The sequence below is a fragment of the Alligator mississippiensis genome, chromosome 10 (genome assembly GCF_030867095.1).
Source record: "Alligator mississippiensis isolate rAllMis1 chromosome 10, rAllMis1, whole genome shotgun sequence".
Taxonomy (NCBI): Eukaryota; Metazoa; Chordata; order Crocodylia; family Alligatoridae; genus Alligator; species Alligator mississippiensis.
Window position 1 is genome coordinate 45,031,725 of NC_081833.1, and position 20,017 is coordinate 45,051,741.

At 40.6% G+C, this 20,017-nt stretch overlaps 1 protein-coding gene across 7 annotated transcripts in view; it reads right to left on the reverse strand.

The window, feature by feature from the left end:
• NFATC3 (nuclear factor of activated T cells 3) overlaps positions 1–20,017 on the reverse strand; it is a 162,816-nt gene that overhangs the window by 21,753 nt on the left and 121,046 nt on the right. For 6 of the 7 annotated variants that reach the window (XM_059713763.1, XM_059713768.1, XM_059713762.1 and 3 more), the window contains 3 exons: positions 17,103–17,158; positions 16,342–16,468; positions 7,806–8,858 (listed from right to left, as the gene is read on the reverse strand). In XM_059713763.1, coding sequence (XP_059569746.1) covers positions 7,806–8,858; positions 16,342–16,468; positions 17,103–17,158 — 1,236 coding nt within the window. The remainder of the gene's footprint in view (positions 1–7,805; positions 8,859–16,341; positions 16,469–17,102; positions 17,159–20,017) is intronic. The other variant, XM_059713769.1, reaches the window with a different exon arrangement.

Below are 20,017 nucleotides of genomic sequence, written 5' to 3' on the forward strand. Positions count from 1 at the left end.
ATTAGCCCACTTTTAAAGTCATAGGACATGGTCTTTTTAAGAATTCTACTACCAACCTCATGTTATTAAAGTGATGATAAATTAATTTTACTAACTAGAAAATATGTTTGTTACATATATTCCACAATTAACTGGTTAACAGAACAATAAATTTAGGCCAGCCACCTGTGCAATGTCATCATACATTAAAAATGACACTCTAGCTATAATAAGAGCCAACCAGCTATAGTCAGTGCTTGAAAATGTGTAAAAACTCTATAGCTGGTGTCTGTTCAGCTTTAATTTAAATATGTAACATAGCCCTAATAGAGTTTTTATGTCTATGTGGCTAAGACCCTACATACTCATCAGAAGACATACAAACTGCTTAACATTTGTAATAAACCACAGCGTTGTACATAATGAATACTGAAATGTAGGCAGTCATCACTTTGATTGTGCTGTGTGCTAACAGGGGAATTCTGCAGCCATCTAGGGTGTTCCAAAAATCCCTCAATAAACTACATGCCCTGCCTTTGTAAATATAGCCACCATCTTGTATTCCACCTCAGCAGGTTCCATCTATAATAAAATGTTAACTGGAAATCAGGCCTCCTTGTCTCTTCCCTGTACAATAGTGTGGGAAAGTCTTTAGTCTGACAGATCCCACTATACTTGACAGACTAAACCGGGAGAGATATTACCTTTCTGATTCTTTCCTATTCTTTGAGGCTAAGTACAGACAGTCAAAAATACCCTAGGCTGAACTGATTTAATCTTCTCAGGTTAGTCTAAGCTGTGTAAATTGAACTGATAAGCAAGTGAACAGACATTCACTTTTGCTTCCAGAAATGTAGCCACATCCCTGCAGTAGTTTAGGCCAGGAGATATAGGGGGAAGGGGCACTAAAGCACACCTTCCTGCTGGGCTGAAGCACACAGCTTGGGCCAAGGCTAGCTTGCCCACCTTGTGGGGTAGGGGGTGGGGGGCCTGCAGGGGAGGTGCAAAGCATCCTGGGATGCTGGGGGTCTGCAAGTTAACTTGAATCTGGAGGGGATTTGGGACAGAAGTTCAATAAACTGATTTAAACTAAATTTGTTCCGTTTGATATATCTTAAACCAGTTTTGGTCGTTTTGAAAGCAGTTTATGTGCACTGAAACTTCTGTTGTGTTACAGATTTGAACTGGTTTCCGATCACTTATACTGCTTTATGTGTAACTTCTGTCCCTAGCCTGAATGAATCTTTACTTAAGGAAAAATATTAGCTAACTTTGCTTATTAAAAGGTAACATTCTAGTGAAGGGAAGGAAAGTTGTAGTTTTCATGTACTAGCTGTTTAAACTTGCCCCTAGCATTCATCTCAACCTGCTGACAAGTAGCTAAACTATGAACTGCTTTGTCTACACTGGAATTTTACGCACTGTGTAACTGGTGAACACTAAGAAAGAATATCTAGTTCTTCTCCCTTCCTTTCCTTCTCTGGCAGAGATAAGATCACAGCACTTCCTTCCTTCCATTATGCACCACCTGGAGTAGCTAACTCCTCCTTTCTCTGACCTTTTGCCATCAACCTATCCCTGAATATCTAGGTCTCTTTTCCACTGTGTTGTTATCTAATATTCTAATATCTAATATCCACTGCACCGTCTTAAAAATCAGAATCCTCTTTTATCTTACTTCCAACACACTGCATACCTGACAAAAGTCACTCAGAAAGCATACAAAACACTGCCACTAAATTTTAATGCAGAAGTCCTTGGGATTTTTTATGCTTTTACTGGAACATGTGAAACACTAAGACAATAACATCAATTTAAATATTCCAAAAAGTTTTCATTAAACAGTAAATATTGCTTCCTGAATATTTTCCTGGGCAAAGTTAATCAGTACAAATTGGAGCTCTTGTCAGAAAACTCAGGCCAAATTTTCTGTTAAGCCTTGTATGTTTAATATCAATATATAGTGCACTAGTCCAAACTGGCAGCATTTTCATGTTTCTCAATCAAAACAGCATTACATTTCTTTCCTCTGCCATTCTGACAGTTTGTATTCTTGTGAAATGTTTTTATACTAGGTTTTGGTAGTAACAGACTAATTTGTGTATGCTATATTTGTGTAAACCAGAGGTTCCCAAACTGTGACAGATTGTGTGCACCACCAATTTAAAACGATACTACCTTAAGTACCACCAGTAAATTTTTGTCATATAAAGTAATTACGATAAACCTGTTAAGGCGTATCACTGACAGGTTGTCTGCGTACCACTGGTGGTATCCGTAACACAGATTGTAAACCGCTTGTGTAAACCATAAAAATATAGAGGAGCACAGCCCCTAGCAGTTTGGAGAGCTGTGTGCACCTGATAAGTCTGATATGGTGGAAGAGGAGGGGGGAAGGAAGGTGCATGGGGAGCAGATCAAGGGCCCCATGGTGAAGGAGGAGTGGGGCTGAGGCTTGGGCCTGGGGCAAGCGCTGCCCACCCAGGTTGAGGCAGGCACAGGACAGAGCCATGGCTTGTCCAGGGGGTGCGGGCACTCCTGCTGCTGTGTGCTGCTTGTCTGGGAGCCACTGGTCCAGCGCTCAACTGCTTGTCCAGCAGCTCCCGCCTCTGTTCCCACCACTCGTCCAGGAGGGCATGGGGGGGGTGCCCCCAAATCTATGTGGGGCAGGGTGGGCTGGGGCCAGGGCTACGTGGGACTCTTCCCACCCTGCCCCACCCTGCACAGATCTGGGGGCACATGCCCCCCCATGCCCTCCTGGACAAGCGGCTTCCTGATGAGCGACGCATAGCAGTGGCAGACGCTCCCTCCACTCCTTGCACCCCCTAGATGAGCTGCAGCTCTGTCCCATGCCTGTCCCACCCTGGGTGGGCAGCACTTGCCCCAGTGCCTGCTGTAGCCCCACTCCTCCCTCACCATAGGGGCCTTGATCTGCCTGACCCACCCCTTTCTGCCCCCCGCCCCTTCCAGCATAACAGATTTACCAGCTGCATGCAGCTCTTTAAGCTGTCAGGCTGGTATTGGAAATTGGATCAGTATCGACCGATATGCCTCCTTAAAAATCGACTATCTGTATCAGCCCCCAAAATCTCTATCGGTGCACCCCTAACAACCATTATAACCAACTTAAAATGGTTAACTACAATTGTATAATTAAAATCTTTATCAATGCAGAAAACCATAAAATAAATATAGTAAAAAAATAGGCAGCATTCACTCAAATAGAAACACTCAAGATTTTATAGATTAGATCAATTATAATAGTATTGGAATATTTTATAAGTTAAAATTTAATAAAGCAGTAAACAGGAAAGCTACAATAACCAAGTCATAAACCACAGACACTTGAATAGATGTCAAGGGCCTTGTCTTTATTACTACTACAAAAACTCTGAATCAGAGACCAGCTTTTCCCAATGGAAAATTAGGACATACATTATAGGGTGAAGGCACACACAGGACTTTTCATTCCATCCAGGAAGAGCACACACCAACTGCTGAAACTTCCTTAGCCTGATGAAGGGTTTTTGAACCTGAAAGCTTGCTTAATAACTATTCTCCAACTATTTGGGTTCGTCTAATAAAAGATATCAAATTCACCCAAGGAACCTTGTCTGCCTATGTCCTTAGACCAACACGGCTACAACCTAAACCCCTGCACACAGGACTAGAAGTTTATTATGGGTGGCAGTATGGATACATGGGAGAGGACAGAAATGAGTGCCAAATACTTCCCTCTAGAATCAGTGATCAAGATTCAGCATTTAACTAGATGGATAATTAATACATTTGCTTTCTAAACATTTGTAAAACCCAGTAATTTTTGGTTAGTAGATACAAGAAAAAAAGCATACAAAACAGTAGTAACAATTAAAGGCTGCCACTGGTTTGCATTTTCACTGCCATTTTCAAGGAAAAGCTGAAAGGCAAGAGGCTCACCTTCAGCCTTCATCCTATCTGATGGGAAGCATTTCTCTGAGGCATATCCAATAGATGGGACAAAACTCTAAAGGTAGAGTGTTAGGGACAGATAAGCCAAAGTGTAGGAGGCCATATCCTCTCCTGAGGAGAACCTCAGACATCAGAGAAAAATAATTAAATTAACAGGGTTCCTCAGATGCCTGCAACAGGGGAAGCTAGAGAGAGAGAGAGAAGTGGATCCCATAGGAGGAGTGAAGGGAGTCCAGGTCTAGTTACCCTTCAGGAAGGGACAGTGGTCACTTTAGAACACATCCTTCTGTCCTGGTTACAGACCAAGATTTTTGCCTTTACAGTCTGAAGCAGAGCACAAGCAATCCTAGATAGTGACAACAGATTAGCCACTCGGGGAGACAAAATCAATGTCTAGGTTAGGCTGCTCTAGGTCTGAGCATTCCTGGAGCAGATAGAAAGTGCCCCTATGTCTAGAAGGCTTGCCTGGGCAGTGACAAGATGAAAAAAGACCTAGTATGCTAGGCAGCTGCAATGCCAACAAGCACTGGCTTCAGGCTGTAGAGGGGAGCAGCAGTCAGAACAGCAGGGAAAACAGATAAATGTTATGGATGCAGCTAGCTGGCATTTAGGTGCCTTTTGGCTCTTCTGGCATGTTGCAATTTGAATTTGGCTAAAATGGAAAGATGTTCACTTGCTGGAGATTCTTTTTTGGTTTTCCTGCCTTGTAATGATATTATACAAGAGAAGAAAGTTGGTCCAAAATTAGTATAGGCACACTTCAGACAAGGAGCCACAGTCTCCTCTGCCAATCATGTCTTTGACTGCCGAACAGTAAAAATATAATCATTTTCTGAAGCTCTTACAAAAGCTAGAAGAATCTTAAGACTTTTACACTTGCCCAGCCACTCCCAAACAAGTCAACACACGTAATCAAAAATCTGTAAATTAGTGAACCCTGGGGATAGGTCTCTCTCAATTGTAACACAGATGCCACATAGGAAAAAAGCCACAATGAAAAGATGATTCTCAATTTCCTGGGCTTCTGTCAGCAAACCAGGAATTCTCAACTCTTCAACTACTATGTGAAATAAGCAAGTATGAAAGATGTAATGAGATTCCAATAAAAGATTCTGGTCTTTTGCACTATATTTCTTTAATCTATATTAAAGGCCTGTGTTTTTACAAAGATTCAACATTGTAGCAAGTTAGAAGAAACAGTCTGAATTCTATCTGAAAAGGCACCAAAAATATTTTATGGAATTTGTACAACTTTGAAAAAAATGTCCCTTTGGGGTTAAGTACAAGTATGATAATGTTTCTCCAAAACAGCAGTAAAAACACCATGCATTAGATTTTGGAATGAACTGGCAGCCAGTGCTTTAACAAGCCTCACTGCAACTTCACTACACTTTATACACGATACTTCACATTTGTATGGCGCTTCCTACTCAAAGCTCTTAAAAGATCTTTACAGATAGTCAAATTAAACCTCAACACTGAAGAACTGTTCTCATATTTTTATAGCTTAACAATGCCTATCACTATTATAGGGATTGCTTTGTTTTTAAATTCATAACTTGAAACATTTTATGTATGTTTTGTTGCAAACTGATAAAGATATTTACAACAGAACTGCTGATACAACTGAGGTGTTTTCTTAACAGAAACAAGTAGGTCACACATTACCTGTGACCTATGCAGCTCATACATCACTACTTTGGTCTTAAGAAAAGAGTTTACAGTTAAATAGATTTTTATGCTAACATCAGAACTAAATTACGGCATTTTTTCATGGATATGGACTAGATGGAGTAATAGACAGTTATATAACATAATGCATTTTTTTAAGTACTGCTAGTCAAAACCAAGTTATATGAATTATTTATAATGCTCTATTGTGTCTTCAGGGGAGTTTTTAATGGACAAAAGTTGAATAGGTATTCACTCAAGGTTTCTTTTTTGTTTTATGTCACTAACAGGTTCACTGAACCTGTATGTAGGGAAGAACTTGCAGGATAGCTTAATTTTGAAAAGGTGCAAAACAAAATTGTAAGTTAAAATTATACAAACAAACCAGAAAATAAAGATGCTTTTTGATAGCTGCAGATTACATCAAGGATTTGAAAGCTAAATTGCCCCCTTATCCTCAGTAATGGCCTAAGGAAGGTGAAAGCATATTGCAGTGCAAATGCCAAATATCAATTCCAAGATACCCTCTAGTATGTCCAGTCAATCTTTGGGGATGAGTAACTTGTCCCTTTCACCAATTTAAAAGGCTATAACTACTGATAAATAATATTTAACTACAATTACCAACCAGAATAAACCAGGTTAATGTGTTGTTAAGAGTAATGGAAGCAGTACTTCTGCATTCCAGTTCTGCTAAGATGTGGAACAAACATTGTTTTTGTGAGGATAAATTCAACAAGGTTTTAATTGTGGGCATTGATGTGAGTGCATTTTCTTGGGGTAAGTGGGGGTTTACCAATTCATTTCTGTAGATTTTAATCTTTTCATTAAAAACAAGTCTTGCTCTTCAGAGTGGGTTGTTTACAACATTATTGTTTCAATCATGATTTAAATGAGAATTCAGGAAAACTTGATTTAAATGAATTTTAAATCAATTTTTGCATTTCTACGTATTTTACAAAAAGGGCCAAATAAACTTCTTTTCAAAGACTGTTTTAATCCACATATATGTTTTGTTTAGTAAATTCTATATAATTCAATTGCTGTATCCAGTTACAAAAAGGGAGGGGAAAAAATCTTTAAAATTAATTCAAGTTATACTCAAGTAATAAAATGCCAGGTGATACTTATGGTCCAACACTGTTGCTGCTGGTGCCTCTAAACAGCGGGCAGCAATGCAATTTTAGGAGGGAAAATGCCTAATATTAGAAATTCCCCTAGTTCATTTCTGATACCGCCTTGTCTTCCCTATGGTATTGTTTTCAATACATATGTTGTAGGCTTCCCAGTTTCTCTTTCTTCACTTTTTTTATGTCCTACCTATCCAACTGCACCTCCTTCACTTAAATATTCTGACTTCCTTCAGTTTTTCCTTCTCAATTTCCCTCTTTAAAAATTATCTCTGTTTCCTGTTCCTCGCCTCTTTATAACTTTCTCCAACATGGAAGTTTCCAAACAGAAACCTCAATATGCACCTTTCTTTTTTATTGTTTAGTCCTTCCCATAAAGTATGTCTCTTCACCACTCCTATGTTCTCCCCTTCTTTTGTGCTCCTTCCCTTTATACCCTGGACCTGAGCACCAATAGTTTTTTTCAACAGTCAGAATATTTTCCATAAAGGTAGTTTGGTACAAAGAGCACTTACCTATTAGTAGAGACAAAAGTGATAGTGTTACGTGATACAGGTGATGAAGCATCAAGACAGTACCAGATTGTAGACTACTTTAGGTTCAACAGAATTGCTCTGTCCTTCAGTAATTCCAGGAAACCTGGATCACACCATAACTGACATCTATTTAATCTTTTAGAAAATGGAGCTAAGCAGGGCCTCTAATTTGATTTCTTGTAAATGACAGATTAAAGAAGCACTGAAGACATATTTATCATTTACCATTTTGGTGATAAAAATGAGTGTACAACTTCCGTAAATTGAATTTATGCCTATGAAAGGAAGACTTTGCTTCCTTTTGCTTTGTGTTTTTTTTTATTGTCTAGCCAAGGCTACATAAAGCCTTGGTTGGGATGATATAGTTGGGGATGGTCCTGCTTTGAGCAGAGGGCTGGACTAGATGACCTCCTGAGGTCCCTGCCAACCCTAATTTCCTATGATTCTATGATTTCCTTTGCTTCATTGTTTCAATGAAGTTGCTAATGTTACTAGAACCTCAAAAAATTCCCAGCACTGAGAAGTTATATTTACTTACCGTCATCTAGTGTGATGTCCTGCAATCCTATTGTTTGAAAATTTAACTCTCTATCTTCAGGTTCTGGTTTGATGTTAATAGCTGCCGCATCTGATGAAAATGGAGATGAATCGCATACACTGTGATGTACTAATGAAGAAGTTGCATTAAGACCTCCCAATCCTGGACTATGTGCTTGAGGAGAATGTTGTCCAGAGTGACTTACAGATGTTGGAGGTGGCGATGGTGCAGGTCCTGAGCTAGGAGACTGATAAGGCATAGACTGTAGCTGTGGAGAAGATGGTCCGGACAGTGGTGAATGGACCAAAGGATGGGAAGTTGTTGGGGATGGTGATGAAGCAGACCCTGGGTTTGATGAATGGTATGTGACTTGCTGCAGCTGAGAGGAAGGTTGTCCAAGGCTCCGGTTCATTGTTGAGGAGACAGAAGCTTGTCCAGTGTTTGGACAATGGTATCCCATTGACTGCAGGTGAGGGGATGATGGTCCTGAATGAGCTGGGTGTGCCAAAGAATGTCCTGCTGTAGTTGAAGTTGCCACTGACCCTGGATTTGAAGAATGGAACTGCATGGGTGTCAGAGGTTGGCAGCTAAGATTTATCAAATGAGGTATAGCTGCATCTTGTTGAAATGAAATAGCATCAAATCCTTGGCTAGAAGCAGAGTTCATGGGAAGACCAGATTGTCCATTATATATAACATTAGTTTGCATAGGCTGGTAAGAAGGCCTCACTGGAGGTGCTGATGTTACTTGAAAAGACTGAACCACAGCAGGAGGCAAAACATGACACTCCTCACCTGGACTGATGGTTCTACCTTGAATGTGAGACAGATGGGGAACTGCTGAGGTCACCATGGATGTATATGGCTGCTGAACAGGACACACAAGGCTCCTGGGTGACGTAGACAGTAAACTATCATGTGGGTGCCCTGGATCTGATGAAGGCAGCTGAGTTCGGATAGAATGTAGGCCCTGAACGCTACCAGTATGAGGCAGGGTCAAAGATGGAACGGCAGACAAATCCATCTCATCTCTGTGCTCTTGTTTCATTACAACTGGAAGTAGTAAAGAAAGAATTAGAATTCTAAGTTGTTTATACAAGGAAAAATATATCCTATATCACAAGATAAAAACATGTACTCTATATTTATATTGTATTTAGGCATAACTGCCACAGTTGTCTTCTTTCCACATCCTCTTCCCATTTTCTCTTATTTTCGTTTATTCTTAACTTTGTGGTTCCTATCATACTGGCTCTTATACCTGTAATAATCTTTCTGTTCTCATCTGCCTAATGTTTTCCTTCAACTCTCTTCACTCCTTCACTCATTTGATTTATTCTCCTATACTTTGTATTGCCTTGAAAAAAAAGTAGCTTGTGGGCTGAATCTAGTAGCAACAGTTTGAAACCTTCAACTATCTCTGACCATCACTTCTCTGACAGTGTTCTGGCAAAAGTTTGATAACAAGCCCCAGTAGCAAATTTATATTTTTTTAAACTCTGCCAACACAGCTATCTTGTGACAGAAAAGATGGCCTGTACATAAGTTCAGACAGAGAAGCAAAGACCCTGCAATGCAGAGCCCGGGCTGCCAGAGGTCCCTTGAGCATGCGGTGTTTTCCAGGCTTTTTTTCCAAGTGAATGTAGACAGGGATTGTCAGGGCCAGGGAACGTAGGGGTGGGGTCTGCGCCATGCACAGAAGAGTCCTCCAGCCCTTTCTCTCCCCTATGCTGTGTTGGAGCCTAGCTAAGGCTGGGCAGGGCATATTCATTCTTACATGCTTCCCGGCACCCAAGTGCTGCAGTGAGATTCAGCCAAGGAACAAGCCAGGAGCACTACACACCCCCTAAGTGCTTCAGTGCTGCGCTTTTCAGCCCAAAGCACTCAGGAGGCATGCTCTGTTCCCTACTTGACTGAAACTGGCACACACTCTCCCTCCCCGTGAGAGGAGAAGAAAAACAAAGTACCCTGGGATTGCAGAGGTCAGCTCGGCATCTGTTGCCGGTACAGAAGTTCTGTCTCCTAAGAGAGATTCTCCAAGAAACTACTTCATTTGGGGTGTTTCCAAGCTATTTTTTTCCCCAAGTGGCTACTTTTACTCTATGAGAAAAATTACAAACTTCTGTACACTCACGGTTTCTCCAGAGAGAGCAAGAAGTCTCCTTGGAGAAACTGAATGCCTGTCCAAGCCCTAACCTTGAATCTAACCATGTTTTTAGTCTTCATACTTATAGTTCAGAATGATCTTAAAAAGCTGTAAAGTTATACTTTTGACAGTTTAACAAAGTTAGAAGTAAGGTTGTCTGATCTTGAACACATCTAGTTATAGCTCAGGCCTAAGAAAGTATTACTTTGATTTGGTCTTGCAATGGTATAGTGTTCCAAGTTGTTTTGTACTATTCCTAACTCAGATATTACCAGAACCTAGCAGCATCTTCTTGTGTAATTAAAACTGGTGATTGTGTGCTATACAGTGCTATGCAAATGCCTAATTTAACTAGCCTTTAGCTAACTCCATGAAAATGTCATATTTTTATTAACAATTCCTAATGTTTCTAAATCTTATATAATAAAAGTCTTAGTCTGTGTGTCTGTCTGTCCATAACACTTTTGCCTAACTGCGCATGTGCTGATTGGCTGCGTGGGGTGGGAGGCCGGGGCCGGGGACAACTGAGGTAAAACAGGAGTCCCTCTGCTGCCTTTTCCTGCAGGTGCCTCTCTGCCAGCGCCATCTCCTTGTGCAACCTCCAGTGTGGCGACTCCTTCTGCCCCATCTCCACAGAGGCAAAAAAAAAAAATGGCACGAGCACTTTACAAGCTGAGGGGCCAGCTGGGGAAAGGTGGGTGGGAGACCCTCTGCTGGCTCCATCTCCTCCTCCAAACCCCGATGTAGTGGCTCCCTTTGCCTCCAGAGGCAATAAATAAATAAATAAATAAATAAAAATTGCATAAGCACTTTACAAGAGCCAGGGCCAGCTGAGGAAAGGCCTCTGTCAGGCCTGCCTCCTCCTCCAGCCCCCGGTGCGGTGGCTCCCTCTGTCCCATTTCCACAGAGGGAAAAAAAATAATTTTTTCAAGCTCTTTACAAGTGGCAGGGCTAGCTGAGGAAAAGTGGGAGCCCCTCTGTTGTACAAGGGTTGGACCCGAAGGGGTGGGGGGCAGGGTCAGACCTGAGCTGGTGGGGGGCGAGGTCAGACCCAAATGGGGGGCAAGAGGGGTGGGGTCAAACCTGAACCAAGGGGGGGGCAGGGTCAGACGTGAACTGGAGGTCGGGGGGGGGTGTTGGACCTGAATGGGGGGGAGGGGGATGGAGCGGGGATGGACCTGAAGGAGGGGAAGGGGGGGAGCGGGGTCAGACCTGAACTGGGGGGGGGGGGCAGGGTCAGACCCAAAGAGGGAGAGGGGGCGGGGGTTGAGCAAGGTCGGGCCTGAACCAGGGGGGAGGGGGGGCGGGGTTGGATGTGGGGCTCTGTCCCAGCAGCCTCTCTTTCCCTGTCATTCTTGACAGGCAATTGGCTAATCTATTAATAAAAAGTGCCTGATTGCGCAGAAGGACAGCATTAAATTGGGAAGAAAATATAAAACGTCTCCCCCACACTCCTGCACCCAAATCAATCTGGGCTGCTTCCAATCCCTGGCATTCATGTTGAGGCCAGACAGCTCCCTGCCTCTCCCTGAAAGGCAAACAGATCGGCTGCACACCCCGTCTGGGGCCAGAATGGGCCACCGCCACAACAGCCGCATATACTGGATTGAGACCACTGGCTGAATTAGGCCTACAGACAGACTAGCACTACCCATTCAACCTGTGGGATGAAAAGGTTGGGCACCATTGTGCTAAACCAATCTAATGCGTTGTCTCTTCTCTTCATGTGGAAAGGCAGACAGCCTATGCTGTTTTGACCAAGTCAGAACACCTTCAACATCCTTAAAAAGGAAAAGTGAATTTGATTCCTCTTTGTCAACTCATATATGCCAATGCAGTGGTACTATCATCTGATAAGTATCTGATACTAGTTGACAGATAGTTGGAAGCAGAGAACACCTCCTCAGATGATCCTTAGGTCTACCTAGTAACTAACTTGTCTCAGAATTGACTCTGGTCCTGACTGGTTGCAATTTCTTTCTGATACAGTAAGAAGCAGACTTGGAGCATTCTCATAAAATTAGGCCAATTTTAGAATGTCCACGCATAAAACAAGTACAATAAATAATATCAGGAGCTTCAGAAGTGTATGATGGCCTAATTCAGTATATCAACAAGATGATCTTCTTTTATTTAATCTGAAATGAACATTTGTCCTCATCAAGGCTCAGCACCACTCCTAAATACAGAAACTGATGAGATAGGAAAGAACTCTTCTGTCATTAAACACTGAGAACCAGTGATTCTACACACAGGTTACTATCCCCTCTAGGTCCCACAGAGCTATAGACAGGAAAAGATTGTTAAAGAAGAATAAATGTGTCTGTCTGTGAGAACAGCCACTAACACTGCAGGGATCATTATGAATACTCTAGCCCTAATAGATGTGTCCTTACTTTGAGTTATAGCAGCAGACATTTAAAATAAAAAATACTGAGTGCCTGCTTGATACATAGGGAGAGTCTTCTTTGAAGTCTAATGTAGGTGCCTGAGGTGAGTGATTGCTTTTTATAATTGTATCTGCCAAAAATAAAAGAGGGACAAGACTAAGGCCTCAACAGACCAGAGGTGACTCATTTTCTGACTCTGACAAAATTAGTATATTTAAGTATGGGATTAATAAGCAGGGATCCTTGTTTTCCCTGATAAAAAAAAAAAAAAATCACAAATTCTCTGAAAAAAAATTTCCAATCTGTGATTAAAATGAAGGCCCCTCACTCCCTCCCACAATCCCCCCGGGCCTGTTTGTGCCCCTCAATTCCCCCCCAACAGCCCATGGGTTTGCTCATGCCACTCACTGCCCCTCCCCCACAGCCCCCTTGCCCTGCTCGTGCCCCCCCAGCACTGTCGGAAAGGGCCCCTAGCTGCTAGGGCGACAGGGCCAGGGACCTGGGTCCACAGTAGCAGCTGCTGTAGCAAAATGGAGCCTGCCTCCACCCCTCCCACTGCCTGCCTGCTGTGGGCTGGGGGGGGGGGCAGGATGGCTGCCTGCTGCTGTGCAAACTCCTGGGGGGGAAGAGGGGACCCATGCCCCCCAGATCTCTGCGTGGGACAGGTGTGGGCTGCTCGCTGCAGGCTCGCACTCTTGCCTTGCTGCCCTCCCCCAGCACGCGTTCCCTGAAGCACTGGATCGCACCTGCTGGTCTGCAGTGGCCCTGATAGAGGACAACAGGGCAGGAATCCAAGCCCACAATGGGGCAGCCCACCTCTGCCCCACATACAGATATGGGGTCTCCCCTGCACCCTGGGAGTGAGCATAGAAGCAGGGAGCCGGCCCCCACCCCGCCCTGCTCTCAGAGCCACCCGTGACTCTGTCCCACTCCCTGCTGGGGCCTTGCTGTCGTGCACTGCAGCCCCAGGCCCCAAGCCCCACACACTGCTCAGCTGGGGAGCAGTCCCAGCCCAAGCCAACTCCCTCTCTCCCTCCATATGGGGTCCTCAATTCCTCCCCCCCCCCCACAGGAGCTGCTCTCCAGGCTACCTGGTGGTCATATATATATACATGCAAATGGTGCCTCTGCCTGACCACCCTCCTCCTGCTCCCTCCCAGGCTCTTACAGGCTGGAACTCTGCCAGCCTGCAGAGTTGCAAAACTGCAAAATCTGCAGGTTTATCCATGAAAATGAGAAATCCATGTTTTCCTCAGATAAAGGGGAAAACCCATGTTTTTCTCCGTTTTATGTGGGAAATTGAAAAATTGGATCTCTGTTGATAAGATGCACTAGCCTTGCTAGTGCACTCCCATTTAGTCTTGATTTTTAATTTAAGCACCAGGAACACAATGTAGTATAACATAATTTTTTGCATGAACAAGAAACTCTTTGAGAGTCTGTCCAAAATTTCCGCTCAGACAGAGTGGGGAAGTGAATAACGGGTGAGAATGAGAAGAAAGAGAAGTAAGTATATTGTACTATAGCCATAGATGCATTCTAAAGTAATTTAGCCAAATAAAAATCTTTCAACTCCAGAGACAATGTATTTTTTAATTAAATAACCAATTAAGGTAACTAGCAACCTTCTCCCATTATCTCAAACTTCTAAGAAAAAAAATCCAGATGATGTTGCATTTTGAACTGAATCGATCTTCCATTTAAAGTTCTGAAAGAAAAAGTTCAAGTCCTGAGAAGAGCAAAAATCTGGCCTCTATGTGGGCTCAGTGTAAGATTTTACTGCTCTTTTTTCCTTACCATTCAAATCTGCCAATCTAGCAGTATGTGATTTAGTTTTCAATGCTTTTAAGGTGGATGGAGGAGACGCAAAGAAGTAGATTTAAAAGGGAACCCTACTTCTATGTGAGATTGTCCTTTGGTTTGGTATTGGTATAAACTGGGTACATCTACAATGCAGTAAACTCCAGAGCAGTTCAAGTTGGAGTTAATTGCTCATGAGCACAGTGTCTATACATGTGCCCAGGATGGCAGTAATTTGAGCCTGGGCAGAAGAGCCCCAGGCTGGCATGGAGCATGGGGGATCAGCCTTAGGCTCTGGGCGGTGGTGTAGGGGCTGGCAGGAGCCAGGAATCTGGTCCCCAGTTGGCTGGGCTGACTAGGTAGAAATCGGGCACAATTTGAGCCCAGTGATCACCATCTACATGTGCATTTAATCTCACTTAACATTGCTGTAAGATATTCCTTCAGGCTGTAGTCATAGAACTTGAGGGAGCTGCAGCTCTATCTGCATTCTGAATAGTACAGAAGTATCTTTAGGGCACCCTAAGAGCAGAAATATTTATTCTGAAAAAATCTGTCTCAGAGAATGCTGGGAAATGTTTCTCTACAACTTTGTATTGACGATTCTAAGTAATTGAAGTAAAGTATTTGAATTCTAAATAAAGTACACTGAAATTTGCTTTCTCCAACACTCCCCTCCCAACCCATAACCACATCAGTATACAGTGCTATGTCATCACTAAAATATATGATTATCTTGGTCCGGAATATGCACAGCACCACAAAACAGAGTCTGCAAAGTACTAAATTAATCACCAGTTTTTGGAGTTTTATCAGTTATATACAGAATGTGTTCACATCTATGCAGGCATTTCTTAGATTTTTAATGCAACTTGAGTGATTCCTCAATTAGCTTATGATTTGGACTGTTATTATTAAGCACAAACGGATTTTTCCTGCCAACACCTGTATTACTCAACCACTGTCTTTTACCACGTGTGATGAAAGGAAAGCAGGAAATACAACAAATACATGCTCAGCATTGGTGTAGTATATCTGCAATTATAATTAAACTTCTTTTTTATTTAGCTGCTATATTCCATTACCTCATTCCCCAATTTAGATAACAATTGTTGCAGAAAAAAGAGCCATCTTATTATTAATTTGAGTTTAGAAATCGTTAAATGACTAATTTAAAAGATCTGGCATTAAGAAATGTGGTAGTTCACTACTGCTTAAAACCAAACAAATAAAATTAATACATACCCAATTGCCCACATAATTGCATAATATTAGTTTAATTATGCTTAATGGCATAAAATATGTAACTAAGCAGAATAACTATTATTAACATCTTTCAGTAAGTATAAAATAATAACTGAAACAAGATTTTTGTCAAGTCTACAATGCCTTCAGATATACGGTCATAAATATCAAGACCTCCAACTTCAAACTAAACTCGCTGAAACCAACATATATTTGGAGTCATTTCTGGTTCTTAATGAAGAGTATATCCCTCCTTCTAGTCCACTGGGGACTTCCAGTCAGCCATAAAAGAAAATGTTACATATCCTGCAAACTTTTCCTATACCAGATGAAAGAAATAAAAAACATTTTAACTAAATAATATTAACAAGCACAATGTGGCGTTCTTACAAAAATTCGTTAATACTGCAACACATCTATAAGGACTATGTTTTGTCTCCCTTCAGAGTTCACTCCCTGTCATGACTAAGCTGATTAAAAAACAGAGTAAGAAATAACACTGCCTTTTCTGAGAACTGACACTTAATTTGATTAAAAAGTACAAGTAAAATAAAATGTTTATTAAAAAACCCCACTTCATTAAGCTATGAATTTTTAGCTCTGCCCATAGAGAAGCATGGATTTTTTGGGGAGATATCTTTTATGGACTAACTGCATGGTTCAGATAAAGTCAGACAAGCTTTTGAATGCAAGGCATTCTATATCAGGCCTGAAAAGGCAATGATTAAGAACAGTGGATAGAGATGTAGCTCTATTCATAGTACTATACACTATAATATCAGACTCAAGTTTGCTATGAGACAAACTTGTAATCAACAATTCCAGCAACTAAAATTTAGTCATATCTACTCATCACCTATGTGAACATTTTGCTGGTACCCATGTAACACACTTGATTTAAATAATTTTCCTAACTGTCTAGATTAACCATTTTACAGTAAGATGCTTTTTGTACCTGGTGTGTAATTAAATCGTTGAGACTGGCTTTTTTTCCTCTTGCCATTGCAAAGATAAAACTGCACCTGGACTGCAGCTGTAATGGCTTTGTTATGGTATGGAGGAACTTCAAGAACAATGTTAGTCTAAATGGAAGTAAAAAAAAGAGCATTACTTTTATAATGTAAAGAAAAAAACACACCTGTTAAGTACAGAATAACTGAATGCAAGACTTAAGCAAATGGGTAGTTTTCGTTAGATGAGACTTAGGTTTACACATCTTAACAAACTAGAAACAAGAAAATGACAAACAGCATTATGCAGGAGTCTTCCTCCCTCCCTTCCTCCCCAACATAAACATTCTAGAGATTACAGATTTTTTTTTTAATTAAAAACACATATTTACCTCAAATATTCACATATCTTTTAAGAATATTAGAATGCTGTAGCTGCAAACAGAAACTAAACTTTGTAACACTGATCTGATAGGGAAGATTTTAATATAGTAACTTTTCACTTTGATACAATTAATCTTCCAGTTTTTCAAAACATTTAACATTTTAGTTTCTTAGGAAGCAGCAACCCAATGACTACTTTACAGTGTTGTTATACCAATTCAGAAGGTTTCCAGCTGAGGTAAGTTAACTTGAAGAACTTGTTCATATGTACCTACTTATTTACTTTACAAAATCTTAATTCAAGTACAAACACACAGAAGACCAATTTCTTACTTTAAAATTAAAAAAAAACTTTACAAAGAAAGAAAATTAAGTTTCTCACCCCTTGACACTTTTCCCTAATTATTTTCCCTTCTACCTCCCACTGAGGTCGACCATCTGTTGAGAGAAATTTACAAGAAATTCAAATGAAATTTCTTATCCTTTGAAATACTTTTAATATTGTGAAATGTATTCACTTTCAGTTATAAAAAGCAGTCCATAGAGAGAGGATACTACAAATATATTATAAATGAATTAGGCAAACAACAAAAGATTCCTTATGTACTTTAATCTGCTCAAAATTCCAGAAATTCTAATTATTACAATATATATTTTTTTGCATTTTGCAAATACTTCTGATAAGATTTCTTATTTAGGCTTCCATTGCAATGCAAAAACATGAATATTATATACACATTTAGTTTTAAATTCTAAAACATGTATTTGTATAAACACACACACACACACACACCCCATACACAATATGTAGGGGGAAACTACTCATTAGTTCCCCTCACACGTGCATCATTATTAAAAGTTTGGGACATTGGACATATTAAATCCCTACTTTGGGGTACCTCTCTTGTTTTGCAGTAGATACCTGGTAATCTGGAGTTACTACACGGTCCCGTCAAGGAATGGCTTGTTTTTGACACTGCGCAGTAGCTCATGACTACTGTGCAGTAGTGTCATGTCATGCTTCCTGCCATGTGATGCTACTGTGCAGTAGTCACAGGCTACTGTGCATTCAGTGTCTCATGTAGATGCAGTCACTGAGAGCCAAATTTTGGTTCAGGAAAGAAAGTTTGCACTAGGTCAGATTGGCATTGATGATGCAAGATTTTGCCTTCCTCTGTAGCATGGGGCTTAGTCTTCTTAGAACTTCTGAGCATGTATTAACAAATTACTTCCTTGTAACTACAATGTCAGGGCACTGACAATGACATCATATGCCCTGCTTTTGTCTATAGCATGTTATCGGGTGTTGCTGGTGTTTTTAGTATAGTGTAGTTGTGTAAGGATGTGAAGTGGAGGCTTCTTTGGGTAAACAATCACAGAGGGCTGGACTGAGAGAGAGACCTTCCACTCCTACATTCCTATGTTGAATGTGGCAGCCTAAAAACTGAAGGCCTGAAAGCACCAGAGGACAAATAACAATTTGTAGTTTAAAATAATGGCAATTATGACTGATGATTTAAAGAACTTTCACCTAACTCACAAGAAGCTAATGATTTTCAATAGTGTCTGCTATCAAATTTTATTCAGAAATGCTGTCTTTCTTGTGTAAGTCAAGCTATTTGTACCCGTAGATGTTTGCAAGATCAGAACCTCAAGTATCAAGCATGGCATATAGTTTTCTTTCTCCAGATTTAGGCAAGTTTTGTGTAGTTGAGTTTTAGTGCCTGACACATTACAGACAGGTTTAGTTTTCTTTTCAAGGGAAGTAAAGAAACAAGATGTGTATAGTTTGAAAAAAGAAAAACCTGTTAGAAATGAAGTCCTTCAGAACTATTTTCCACTGTTGCTATTGTGTTAATTTTGGGGAGAAACTTCATTATACAGGTCACACAGGTTTACATGAGTGTCTCAATTTTATTTTTTCATATTAATAGGTTCACCCTCAGTGATGCACCAAGTTTAAGATGATAGTCTTGAAAACAAAATAAATATAAAATATAATTCTTCATAATATTTCCCTACAGATAACCTATGCTATTAGTATTGATAGTCTAAGGAAACCTGAACAATATTTTATTCTTATCCCAATGGTTTTTGTTTTTATGCACACATGAATTAAGAGGGAAAGAGTCAACATAGTAATCTTTTACCCTGAGTGAATTCAACACCTTAAAATACAACTTCCCCACTAGAGTTGCCAGTAGTATTCAATATAAAGAGCAGGAATATCTGCTCAGACAGGTAACATTATTGCTTCCTTATCTGGCTCTGCATGAGGTACATAGGGCAGTTTTGCTTGACTGTGGCAGTAGCACCTAGGTTGAAAACCAGAGGCAAACTGAGGCACTAGAGTGGTGGTTCTCAACCAGAGTGATGTCAAATTCAGAAACGTAATGGAGAAGTGCCTTGAATCTAAAAAGTTTGAGAATCACTGTATTTGACTTACAGGGTTGAATACATTTTGCCAAAGTTTCCCTCAATAGCTAAATAATTGAGGGTGTTTTTACATTTGCTCTAGGGAGTTGCTCTAATAAAAGTGCCCACTACATCTCATGTATCAGTATCCCCGCACTTCAAAATGGTGACAGGAACACTTTCACTAAAGCTTGTTTGACGAGCTTCAGTTAAAGTGCCTCCGTCACCATTTTGAAGCATGGGGATGCTGATACACGAGATGTGGAGGCTGGCTGGAGAGCACTAATTAGCACACTTAAGCACACTTGATTAATCAAGTAATAACAACATGTCAGAGCAGCCTCCTGGCACATCTAAAGGCACCCTAAATGCATGAAAATGACTTAATTTAACACAAATGGGGCAACCTGAATTCAAGGTATTTCAATGCCATTATTAAATAACACAAAATCATTGCCAGTTAACACTGTTAATAAAAAAGTGAAATTTAATGGAAAATTAGGAAAGAAATCATTAAAAGAAATCCCATATAACGAAATGATGAATTTAGGTTCCTACTCTAAAATTACACCAGTGGATTCTTAATTATAGAAGGTAATATTTAAGAGATAAGGTGGATCAGAATCAAAATATTTATCAGAAGAGATAAAAATATGGAGAGAAATCTTAAATACCAGAATATTTTTAAGAGAACTTAACTCATCATTCAAAAAGAAAAATGGAGTGACATTAGATTTGGATGGAATCCAAATTCATTAGATTGGATCCATTAGATCCATTGGATGCATTAAAATCTCCATATTCAGGAAGTTTTAAAGTACAGACAAAATCAGTTTTACATATGAATACAGGTGGGCAAACTGTTTAAGACAGTGGTTGTCA